The sequence below is a fragment of the Nyctereutes procyonoides genome, unplaced genomic scaffold, assembly GCF_905146905.1.
Source record: "Nyctereutes procyonoides isolate TBG_1078 unplaced genomic scaffold, NYPRO_anot_genome, whole genome shotgun sequence".
Lineage (NCBI taxonomy): Eukaryota > Metazoa > Chordata > Mammalia > Carnivora > Canidae > Nyctereutes > Nyctereutes procyonoides.
The window spans coordinates 8479960-8492164 of record NW_026575020.1 but is presented as its reverse complement, the minus strand read 5'-3'; the positions used below and the strand labels follow the sequence as shown (position 1 = coordinate 8492164).

At 52.8% G+C, this 12205-nt stretch overlaps 1 protein-coding gene across 1 annotated transcript in view; it reads right to left on the bottom strand.

The window, feature by feature from the left end:
• ABCC3 (ATP binding cassette subfamily C member 3) overlaps nt 1-12205 on the bottom strand; it is a 44545-nt gene that overhangs the window by 2574 nt on the left and 29766 nt on the right. Inside the window, exons 23-30 of the mRNA XM_055336967.1 lie at nt 11739-12049; nt 9772-9971; nt 9509-9635; nt 8214-8315; nt 4976-5122; nt 4655-4813; nt 3879-4045; nt 997-1191 (exon numbers count right to left, since the gene is read on the bottom strand). Coding sequence (XP_055192942.1) covers nt 997-1191; nt 3879-4045; nt 4655-4813; nt 4976-5122; nt 8214-8315; nt 9509-9635; nt 9772-9971; nt 11739-12049 — 1408 coding nt within the window. The remainder of the gene's footprint in view (nt 1-996; nt 1192-3878; nt 4046-4654; nt 4814-4975; nt 5123-8213; nt 8316-9508; nt 9636-9771; nt 9972-11738; nt 12050-12205) is intronic.

Below are 12205 nucleotides of genomic sequence, written 5' to 3'. Positions count from 1 at the left end.
AGATGTGCTCCTGCCACACTCCTTCAACAGATTGGCTGCAACTTCCTCCTCATCACTCCTTTGAGCTCCCACGTCCCTGAAGGGGCCAGTCTGCCAGGCCAGCACCAGGTCACTTCCTTGACGCTTTGGAGCCACCCAGGCCCTCACCTGTCCTCCGGCACCACACCTTAACATTGGACACAATGAGGGAATCGGTCCCAGATTTTCCTTTGGGCTGAGTGGCCGCCTCCCTAGGGAAGGCATAAGATCTCAAGGGCAAGGCCCCTTCCCTAATCCTTAGATGAAGAACTGGTGCCAGAGAGCATTACAGAAAGGGGCTGGGGAGCAAACAAACACTTCCCAGGATCACCTGCACTCGAAACACTTCATTTCATTGACTCTTTACAACCACCCCAAGAGAGGTTCGGCACATTGGCCGAGGTCACATGGCAGCCAGCGGCTGCGGGGCCTGGGACTCAGCCCTCTGCTCTCTCACCTCAGAGCACTGCTCCACATGGTGCGATCAGGGTCCAGCCCACCAAGGCAGGGACCTGAGCATCACACACTTCTTTCAGTGGCTTCCTCATCTATACACCCAGCCCAGACTGTGAGAGCGAGGTACAAACGAAGGGATGGCCGTGTGGGTGCTCTAAGCATCAGTGCTCAGGGAGTGAGTGTTTTGTCACAAAGGACCCAGTTCCACGTCTCAGCATTCACAGAAGGCTGGAGGGAGGTGGCCAGGGCACAATTCACAAGCCCCAGTGTGCCCCTTCCCTACATGCTGGTGACCTGCAAGTGTCACCTTGTGTCTCAGAAAATGTCACTGTGCCCCCCGTGTGCAAATGACTCCACTCTCTCCTACCCGTTAGCCATAACTTGGGAAGTCCTGCTCTGCCCCCCATGCCCTAGACAATCCCACGAGCTCTCCTGTGTCCGGATCACCTTAACCTGCCTGCCCCTTCCTGGTGGCCTAGATAGCCCCACCAGACCCCCCGCTGGTGGGGTCTGGTGCCCCACCTGGTGTAGTCCATGATGGTGTTGAGCCGGTGTGCGATGGTCAGCACCGTGCAGCTCTCGAACTGGGTGCGGATGGTGGCCTGGATGAAGTCGTCAGTCTCCAGGTCGATGGCTGCCGTGGCCTCGTCTAAAACCAGGATTCGGCTCTTGCGGAGCAGGGCTCGGGCCAGGCATACGAGCTGGCGCTGGCCCACGCTGGAAGGGGGAAGGCAGGCATCTCGAGCTGGGTACCCCCACTTGCCCCCACCCCCACCCCAGGCCTCGCTCCCTGGACTGCTTCTGTCTCCATGCCTTCCCAATGGCCCCAGACTGGCTCTCTAACTGCTCCCATTTCTGCCTCAACTCAGTCCTCCCAGAACATGGAGTCATCGATGTCTGGACCCCACCGGATGATGAGGGTCTTGGGTGGAGCCAGTGCTCAACAACACTGTGAAATCCAGTCTGTCTCTGGCACCCTAGGCCTCCTCTTTCTCCATTTTCCCTGTCCTCACTCCTCAACTAGTTCTGTGATGCTTCTCTGCTTTACCCTATCAGTCATGTACACTCTAGAAAGAACACACCTAAATGGCACTTGCTGGATATTTGCACTCATTAGGCCGTCTTGCTGAGTTTAATATGCTTAATATCACTACTTCAGACAGTCATTTCCCAGCCCCCATGGGGGAATGCAGGACAGGGCTCTGTGGTGGGAACAGGAAGGGCCAGGGCAGGGAGGACATGGGGATTCCAAGTCTGGTCAGTGGGGAAGTGGAGGGGAGGTGGGGTGCATATTGTCAACCCCTTGCCTTGGAAGCCAGAGCTAGTGAACCAAGCAAGGCTGTGTTCCCAACCACAGAGCTGTACCCCCACACCCAAGGACAAATACCTCAGCCTTTCCCAAAGGGGTGAGTCACCATAGCCCAAGTGAAGGCTCTCTCCCTGGCCCATTCCCGCAGCTAATGAAGGTTTTGGCAGCGAAGTGAGCCTCCAGCTAGAACTCGAGGCTGATTTATGGTAGGACTGGCACAGGATGCAGGTTATGCTTATTAAAGTGGCTACGAGCTTTGTGAGGGAGGAGGAGAGCTGCCCCACTTCAGACCCTGGCAGATGTGGGGATGGAGGGAATGTTTTAGGAGAGGTGCTGATAGCAAACGGGTAGGAAGATGGAGCAAAATCAGCTACGGGGTACAGGGTCAGGAACCACCCCAACATGGCTCTGTAAGTGAAATCCAGTTGATGGGCATACTCAGTCTCCCAGGACTGCCTTGGGGCCAGAGTAGGGGCAGGGGCGTCCACCCACCAGGCTGTGATGCAGTGAGGAAGGGTTGTAGGCAAAAGCCCCCACTCTCTGAACCCCTGCCCCTCCTCTTGCTAGTTGAGCAGCTTTGGGCAATAATTTTATACTTCAGAGCTTCATTTCTGGCCCACAGGACTGCAGCAAAGATTAAACAGGATAGTGGATGCCAAAGTGCTTTGAACACTATTAAGTGCTGAGCAAATGTAAAGGTTTTTGTTTTTTGCTTCTGAGGTCTGGAGAGAGTCCATGGGTGTGGACTGAGCAGAATAATACAAATAAGAATAGCTAAATACAACAGGAGTGTATCCAGGCTAAGTGCTTTCTATTTCATCATTATGACCTAAAGACTGCTCTGTCCAAACAATAGCCACTGGCCACATGTGGCTACTGAACACTTGAAATGCGGCTAGTCTAAATAAGGATGTACGGTAAATGTGAAAATACACACGAGAGTTCAAACTTAGTGTGAAAAAAAAGCAAAATATCCCTAATAATTTTATATCAATTACTTGTAGAGATGATAATATTTTAGATACGTTGGGATAAATAAAATAGGTACACTATTCAAATTTATTTCACCTGCTTTTTTTTTAAGATTTTATTTATTTATTCATGAGAGACACACACAGAGAGAGAGAGAGAGAGAGAGAGAGGCAGAGACATAGGCAGAGGGAGAAGCAGGCTTCATGCAGGGAGCCCAGTGTGGGACTCGATCCCGGATCTCCAGGATCACAACCCGGACTGAAGGCGGCGCTAAACCACTGAACCACCCGGGCTGCCCTCTTTTTCTTTTTTTAATATGGCTACTGGAAAAAAATTTAATGACATACGTGTAATTAAATAAAATATTTAATTACATATATATGGGCAGCACGGTGCAAAGAGGTATGGGGCTGTTGCTGTCCCCCTTTTAAAGTGAAGGGAGAGGCAGAACAGAGAGGTTAAGCAACTTGCCCCAAGTCACACAGCTAACACAGCCAGGGGAATCTCAAGCCTTTAGACTTAGTAAGATGTAACTTCTGGCCCTCCCTGTTGCACAGCCCAGGAACTGGGGATATAACACTGGGGCTATAAGAGAGTGAAGAAGGGCTTGGAGAGCTCACTTTGCTCACTCCTAAGCTACAGATGAGATTGCAGAGCCATCTTGGGAAATATCTGTGATCTCCCCAACGCATGAGACATTGCCTCTTACCTGATCCACAGCTTGAGTACAGACTCCCCTCACCCCAGGCCAAGCATAGCACTGACAACCTCACAGGACAGGACCGAATAGGGCTTTGGAATCTCCCAGACCTGATTCTAATCCCAGGCATACCTTCTCCCAGCTAGGTGACTTTGGTTCTGCCTCAGTTTCCTCATCTGCAAAATGGGACGATCACCAAATCTAGGGCTTGTGTGAGGAGTCACTGAGATAGTGCACGTGCACCATGCCTGGCACACAGAATATGTTCAATACGAAAGGACCCCCCTCAAGCACACCCAAGCTGAGATGGGAGTAGGGAGGGCCGGAGGGCGCTGGCCTCAAATGACTCTGTGTCATTTGATGCTAGATCCTCTAGCTCCTCAGGGTGCCTTTCCCAACACCCCCCAATCCCAGCTCCCTTACCTGAGATTCTCCCCTCCCTCGGAGCACTGGAAGTCCAGGCCGGCCGGCTGTGAGCTCACAAAGGTGTGCAGGTGGGATAGCTCCAGGGCTCGCCATAGATCTTCCTCTGAGTAATACCCAAAGGGGTCCAGGTTCATACGCAGGGACGCAGAGAACAGGATGGGGTCCTGGGGACATGACAAGGCCTCAGCAGAGGGCAGCTCAGGCCCCATGAGGAGCCATGGGCCCCAGGGCCAGGGAAAAAGCAAGGGATTAGGTGGCAGCACTCCCATTCTGTCCCCAGCCCTCCAGGAGGGAGGCAGCAGCCAGATAAATGCCTGTGGGAAGGTGATAAACCTCAGCTTTGCCAATCACAAAGTCCTCCGTCAAAGCAGAAAGCAGAGCCGCTAATCTGACTCCAGAGTGTCCAGTCAGCAAAAAAAAAAAAAAAAAAAAACAAAAAAAAACAAACCCAGAGGAACCAGAAAAAGTGATATGCAATTCTGAACTGTGGAGCAAGGAGTCCAGGACAGAGCATCCCAGAGGGTGGGGTGCTAGAAGGATCCTGTGATCTGGGTCTCAACCGGTGGCCCAGGTGGTTGGAGGGCAGAGGCTGATTGGGCCAGGACACGTCTGACCCTTTTGGATCCATGACAGGTGGCTGCTCTGTGGCTCTGCAGCTGTTGTGGGACTCTTCCGGTCACAAGTCCCAGGCCTGGACCCCCAGCAACAGAGCAGAGCCGGGCCTGCCCCCCAGGGCTGTTGGGCAGCGGGGCAGGTCCATGTCAGGCTCCTACCTGGGGAATGATGGTCAGCTGAGAACGCAGGTCGTGGAGGCCGATGTCTGCCACATTGAGGCCGTCGATGCGGATTTCACCCTCGGCCGCCTCCAGGATACGGAACAGGCAGAGGGTCATGGACGATTTGCCGGCCCCCGTGCGGCCCACGATCCCCACCTGGAGGGAGTGAGGGGGGCCATGGGGGGGCGGGGGTTGGGAGGAGTCACTGAGGGGGGTGGGGGGAGGATGGATCTCTAAGGCTCCCAGACCTCTGGGCTGCCGCACCTGCTCGTCCATAGCCTACGTCCACTCCCACCCACAAACCCACGTCTCACGCACCTTCTCACCCCCGTGCACGTGCAGACTCAGCTTCTTCAGCACGAGCTCCAGGCCAGGCCGGTAGCGCACGGAGTAGTTGCGGAACTCCACCTCACCCTGCAGGGGCCAGCCGGCCGGAGGGCGGCTGCCCTCCACCACCCAGGGGGCCTGGCCCGGAGGGGATGGATGGGTCTGCATCAGGGTGGCACCTCTTCCCCAGCCTTGCCCCTCCCCATTTCCTGTCTGCCTCTCTCCTGAGGCCCCCTCCATCCTCACCCATCAGGGGCCCTGGAGGAGAGTCCCTGTGGCCCACCCTTATGGCTAAAGAATCCTTTCTCTCTCTGGCTTTATTCCCTACAGAGCTCGGAAACCTTACCTATCCCGGCCTCTCCCACTCTCTCCTCGGAGCTCCTCCCTGCCCCTCCCTGCCCGCCCTAGCGCCCTCTTTCGCCATCCACTGAGTGGCTACTGTGACAGGTACTGAGATCATATCTGTGAACAAGACAAAGTATTTGCCCCCGTGAGGCTTACACTGAATGTGGGCAGAGGTAATGGTGGTACATACCATCAACCAATAAGTAAATCTACATCATATAAGCAAGTGATGAGTGCTGAGAAATGCTTAGTGTTGTAGAAGTACACGGTGACCAGGGAAGGCTTCCTGGAGGAGGTGATATTTAAATAAAGACCCAAAGGTAGTGAGGCAACAAGCCAAGTAAATATCTGGGGGGAAGGGCATGCCAGGCAGGGGGAACAGAAAGTACAAGTGCCTGCCCAGGTGTGTTCTGGAGCCCCAGGACAAAGCTGACTGGTAGGAGACAGACAGTGGATGGCCCCATCATGAAGGATTCTGCAGGCCATTTTAAGGACTATGTTTTTGTTTTTTGTTTTTTGTTTTTTTAATTAATGAGGGACACACAGAGACAGAGGCAGAGACACAGGCAGAGGGAGAAGCAGGCTCCATGCAGGGAGGCCGACATGGGACTCGATCCTGGGTCTCCAGGACCACGCCCTGAGCCGAAGGTGGTGCTAAACCGTGGAGCCACCAGGGCTGCCCATAAGATTTTTTTTATAGGTATTTTTATTCTAAGGTGCAGAGCCATCAGAGGGCTGTGCACAGAGCAATGACATGACTTGATGTGTTTTTAAAGGATCCCCCCGGCAGCTATGAGGAGAAGGGGGAGGGGATGATGAAAACCAGGGAAGTTAGTGAAGAGGCTCTTAAAATAAATTGGGCCTAAGATGATGGTGGCTTTGAGACAGGAACAGCTACACCTTGGGAGGCTTTGGGAGGCCCGGTGCAAAATGAAAATGTGGGGTCTCTTGTTCAATAATTAAGAATGTCCAAGTGGTGACGGCAGAATATTAAACCAAGTGTAAGGCCTTTCTAAGTGTGGGGACCTATGTGACTGTGCAGGTGGCATGAGGCCAGCCCTGCTTTGAGACAGGAGAAGCCAGACTGTCACAGGTCAAAAAGCAAAACAATCCATATAGACCATTCTCTCGAGCAGGTGTCAAAAGAATGGACAGTGGGGTTGGGGGCAGAACTTCTCAGGCTCTGGAGACAGGATCATGCGTATGGACAAAGGGAAATGGAAACTCTAGACACAAAGAGGGTGAGTTTGAAGATCCCAGACAGTGGGGGGTGAGGGAGGTGATAGGAGATGTCCTGGAAAAGCAGGGGGAAGTTGAGGAGTGGCGTGGGGGCAGGAGAGGCCAGACTGGGAGGAACAGGCAGGCTAGGGACTCAATGGAGACTGATCCTGGGTCACAGAAGTCAGGAGGGAGGCCCTTCCAAGAAGAAGGCAGTAGTCATTTTATCTGAATGTTGCTGAGAGATTGAATTAGATGAGAACAGAAAACTGTCCCCTGGGTTTGGAACCCGGCAGATCATCAGTAGAGTGACAGGGCCAGAAACCAGACTGCAGGAGGCAGATGTGATAAAGGGTGATAGGGAAGTGGGGAGAGTGTGTGGGTTTTAAAACAAGCTTTGTGACAAAGGAGAGCAGAGAACGGGGGCGGTAGGATGTAGGGGGAAGGGAGGTTGGTTTGTATGTCTAGAATGGAAGCTACGAGAGCTTAATGTTTGTCCATGGATGGAAATCATCCACCACATGGAGCAGACTGTAGGAGCGGAAGGTGTCCTTAGGGAGGTGAAGGCAGGGAGGTGAAGTCTGAAGGGGTGGGTTTTGATCGGAGGAGGGATGCTTCCTGCTAAAAGAGGAAGGAAGGAGGTGAATGGGCCACATGGGCGGTTGAAAGTCTGGAGGCAGGGAGATTGAGGGAGTTTATCACTGATACCCGGTTTTCTCACTGGCAAGTCAAGCAAGGTCCACGGCTGAGCAAAGGGGAGGGGATGTGAGGTTTGAGGAAAGAAGGTTCAAAACAGATCTTTCTGGAAGTGGCAAAGCAAAAGGAGAATACCCAGTGGTGGGGTATGGTCATAAACTTGAAGCAAAATCAGTGATTTTTCTCCAGCCGTGTCTTAGCTGCTGGGTGCTGGCATGCAGAAGGTAGACAGAGGGGCTCGCCAGGGAGGGGTTTTGACCAGTGAGAGAGGGGAGGGTAAGGAATCAGGAGCACTGACAAAAGTGAAGCACAGAATCCAGGCTGGATGAGCTAGTGGACAGAGGGACAAAGGTAGGTCAACGGGACTGGGGGCCCCAGGAGGACAAAGTTCTGGGATAGCAGATGGTTTGGGGCACATGAGCCAGGAGGCCTGGGAAGGGTGGTCTGAAAGCTTGACTTGCGACCTCAGAGATGGTGCAGCTTCTAGGCTTGAAGAGGTCTGGGTGTGACCACGGGAAGAAGTGCACAAAAGTCTACACCCCCTCCCTCACTGGGGGATACTCCCTTTCCCCAACTAAGAGCATGCTACCCCACCCCTGCTCCTTTGACCAGGCTGATCTTTGGCTGGAATTCTCACCCTCCTGATCACCCTAGCCGAATGATTCGCCCTCATTTGCTTTATTTGGATGCATCACCCCAGAGCTCTGGTGTTCCAGGGCACAGCCCTGTCTTACCTCACCCACGACATCAGAATCTGCTTGAGGATAGACCGTGCCTTGCTCAACTCTGGACCCTCTATGCCTCCTGGCACAGACCTCTCTGGCTAATGCTCACTAAGGGTTAAGTGGATGGATGGATGAATGAAGAGCCCCCCCAAATGAAGAGCTGGCCTTAAGGATGGATCACTAAGCACCCTTCCCCATCCAGCTATTCCAGAATCACCCTGCCCCAGGCTCATGCCAGCACTCACCTCGGTCTCCGTCTTGGAGTACTCCTTGACTCTCTCCACAGCCACAATATTAGACTCCAAGTCTGACATCATTCGGATCATCCAGTTCAGAGTCAATGTTATCTGGCCAAAGGGACTGGGTCATGGATATGGTGGTCTCCCCTCCCCGCCACAACAGCTGTGGGAGGAGTTCTGACTCCCTGATTATGCTCCTTGCCTCTACAACCCAGATGGGCCTGGGCAAGCCCATAGGTGTGCCACCTGGGGTTCTAATTATAACTATTTCCGGCAGTGACCTTGCAGAATGGACCAAGGGCCACCTAGCCCCGTGTCTCTCAAATTTTAATACACTTATGAAAGACTTCCCAGAAGGCACCTGAGTGGCCCAGTGGTTGAGCATCTGCCTTTGACCCTCGTGATCCCGGGGTCCTGGGATACAGTTCCGCCTTTCTCTTTGTATCTCTCGTGAATAAATAAATAAACTCTTAAAAAAATTCCTAGAGAATTTTGTTAAAATGTGGCTTCTGATTCAGTAGGTCTGTGATGGGACTCAAGAGTCTGCATTTTTAATAAGTTTCCAGGTGATATTGATGCAAATGGTCCCTGGACTACACTGTGCACCAAGGGGCCTTGATAAGACATGCAGAACCCTGAGCCCCATCCTAGCCCTGCCGTATCAGAATCCACATTTTAAGATCTCCAGTTGATTCGTAGCACAGGAAGGTTTGAGAACATTCATTGTCTTGATTATCCTTTGCATTTAAGGCTTGAGCCCTCTGTGGCATTGAAAATGTGATCTGAGTCATAAAAATGCCATGTGTAGTTATCTAAACCTTGACAATATAGGCTGATACCAGAGTGACTGGCCTGCCCTCCAGCCCAGGCTCCAGTCACCTTCTCTCTCTACTTTCTCTGCAGGCCTGTGGAATGAGGTGTATTCCAGCCCTATACTTCCCATCCCAGGACTGCTGTGAGAGTTGACCTTCTAAATCTTGTGCTCAGTCAAGGCAAGTTCCATTTGTCTTTTGAGGCCAAGCGCCAAGATAATTTCTCCAAAACTAGCACCCAAGGTAGAGGATCTCCTCTGGCTTCTTACCACATTTTGTTCCTTCCTCCACTAACACCTGTTCACCCTGCATTACGATCCTCTGTCGGTGGGACTGTCTCTCTGTGCTTGCCTGTGAGCTCACAGTCCTGCTATGAGCAGAACCTGTGGCTGGTTCCCAAACTGGGCAAATGCTCAGGAGATGCTTGTGACACCTGCATATCCTCTGCCCTAGCTGTGGCCCTGTCCTGGGGCCCAGACCCCTGTGTACCTGTAGTGCATAGGACACAGAAAGGCCCACCAGCCCTGGACTCAGGCTGTTTCTGCCAATCACAGCAAAGAGTGCAGCAAAGAGCACAACACAGTTCCCCACGAACTCCACTCGGATCCCCAGCCACCTGTGGGGACAAGACAAGGAGGAAGTAGGGCAGGTGTAGGAAGGAGGAACTAGGACCCAGAACTCCACGCTCTCTCCTGCAGAGAGCCTGGTGCTAACTCCTGGAGGAGCAGAGGGTGAGGGAGGAGGCTGCTGACCTGTTGGAGGCAATGTAGGGGTAACAGCTCCTCTGGTTGGCATCCACCTTAGCATCACTGATGGCCTTGAAGTCTTGGCTGCGGCCATAGGCCCGAATGACACTGGAGCCAGTCACTGTCTCCGAAAAGTGGGAGTAAATGGGGGAACGACTTATGGATTCCAGCCTCTTCAGTTGCCGTGATGTAGCCACATAGAAGCGCTGGCAGAGGATGGAGAAAGAGCTTGAGGGCAGCACCATGGGACCCCTAACTCCGTCTTGCATGCCTTCTGAACCTGTCTGGGCCTCCTCCCAGCCAACCCCACTCCCCCAGAAGACTTTGCTTCCTTTCCCTACCTGATGTGACTCCATGAACTCATATTGCCCTTCACCCCTGGCCAGCTCTGCTCCATCTTCCAGGCAGCTTCCTCCACGAAGCCTTTCCTGATTCCCTCTCAGCACCTGAACCCCTTACCCCCTGGATTACAGTACTGACTTTGCTTGGCCTCCTAAATCAGTAAATATGCCTGTCTCCTCTGAGGGGCCCCAGCAATGTGCTCACATAGTCAGAATATCACAAAATTTGCAAAAGATAAGATAATTTTGTCTTCTTCTTCTTAAAAAGCCTCTCCCTACCTCACTGCCAGTTTTTTAAACTTCAGCCCCACTAAAACACAGTTCTGCCTCCAGCTTCCATCCTCTAGCCTGTAGGCCCCAAGATGTCCAGGGCCTTACAGGATGGGTATCTGAGAGTCCAGTGTCCCTGCACAGAGCACAGCCCAGATCACCTGAGCTTCCAGCCACCTTGTGGATTACGTTTAGCAACTGATTAAACTCATGGCAGGACAGGGGCTCAGCAAGACAAATGCCCTTTACCATCAGCTGTGTCTGAATGTTACCAAGTCATCAGTGTTAAAAACATATATGTACATATATGTTTAGATATGTCTAAAAGAAGGGAAGGATAATATGTTTCACACACTGTTAACGACATTTTATTTAAAAATAGGTGGCGGGGCTGGGGGGGAGGGCACCTGGGTGGCTCAGTGGTTGAGCCATCTGCCTCTGGTTCAGGTCATGATCCCAGGGTCCTGGGATCAAGTCTTGCATCTGGCTCCACATGGGGAGCCCGCTTCTCCCTCTGCCTATGTCTCTGCCTCTCTGTCTCTCATGAATAAAAAAATAAAATCCATATATATATATGTAATCCATATATATATATATATACATATATATATATATATACACACACACACATATATGCACGGCAGGAAGGAGTTCCAGGGTCAGCCACATTTTACAAAGATTTCATTTTATCCTAGCAACAACCCTATGGGGTAGGGTCTATGATTCTATTTTACAGGTGAGGAAAATGAATTTCAAAGAAGTGAAGTAGGGGCACCTGGGTGGCTCAATCGGTTAAGTTTCTGCTTTTTGCTCTCGGGTCATGATTTCTGGGTCCTGGGAACCCAGCCCCACGTTCAGCTTTCTGCTCAGTGGGGAGTCTGCTTCTCCCTCTCCCCCTGCCCCTCCCCATGCTCGTGCTGTCTCCAGCTCTCTCTCTCTAACAAATAGGTAAAGTCTTTAAAAAAAAAACAAAAAAAAAAAATAAATAGGGGACCCTGGATGGCTCAGTCGTGCTTGCCTTTGGCCCAGGGTGTGATCTTGGAGACCTGGGATTGTGTCCCGCATCAGGCTCCCTGCATGAAGCCTGCTTCTCCCTCTACCTCTTTCTTTCTTCTGTCTCATGAATAAATAAATAAAATCTTAAAAAAAAAAAAAAACCAAATAAATGTAGTAACTACTGTCCCTAACCCAACCCAGCTGTGAACCACGGTCTGACCTCTTCAGGCCCCAAGAGCCCCGCCCACACCAGCGCCCCGCCCACGCGGGAGCCCCGCCCACGCTGGAAAGCCCCGCCCACCGGGAAGCCCCGCCCACACCAGCCCCAGGCCCGCAGAGAGCCCCGCCCACCCACTGGCTGCGGACCTGCACCAAGACATAGAAGACAGCCAGGGGCAGGGCGACCACTGTGAAGAGCGGCGTGCTGGCCACGATGACCACGAGGGTGGCGACGGAGTTGTAGAAGGAATTCAGCAGCATGAGGATAGTGGGGGCCAGAACCTCATCAATGACGTAGATGTCCTTGGAGAAACGGTTGAGGATCCGGCCTGAGGGCGTCGTATCGAAGAAGGACTGTGGCGAGCGCATCTTGTTGTGCAGCAGCGCCTGGTGAAGGAAGCGTGCAGCCTGGACGCTGCCCACCGTCAGCGTGATGGCTGACAGCATCACCAGAAGCCCTGTTGGAGGAGGCAGGGGGATGTTCGGTCCTGGGGGCTGCGTGGCAGGCAAGCGGGGTAGGTTAGGAGACAGGGGATGGCGGTGGTGGCTGGCAGCCTCAGAGGCAGAGCGCCGCGGGGATGAACTCGAGATGCCCGGAGGCAGGTGGGCTGCCG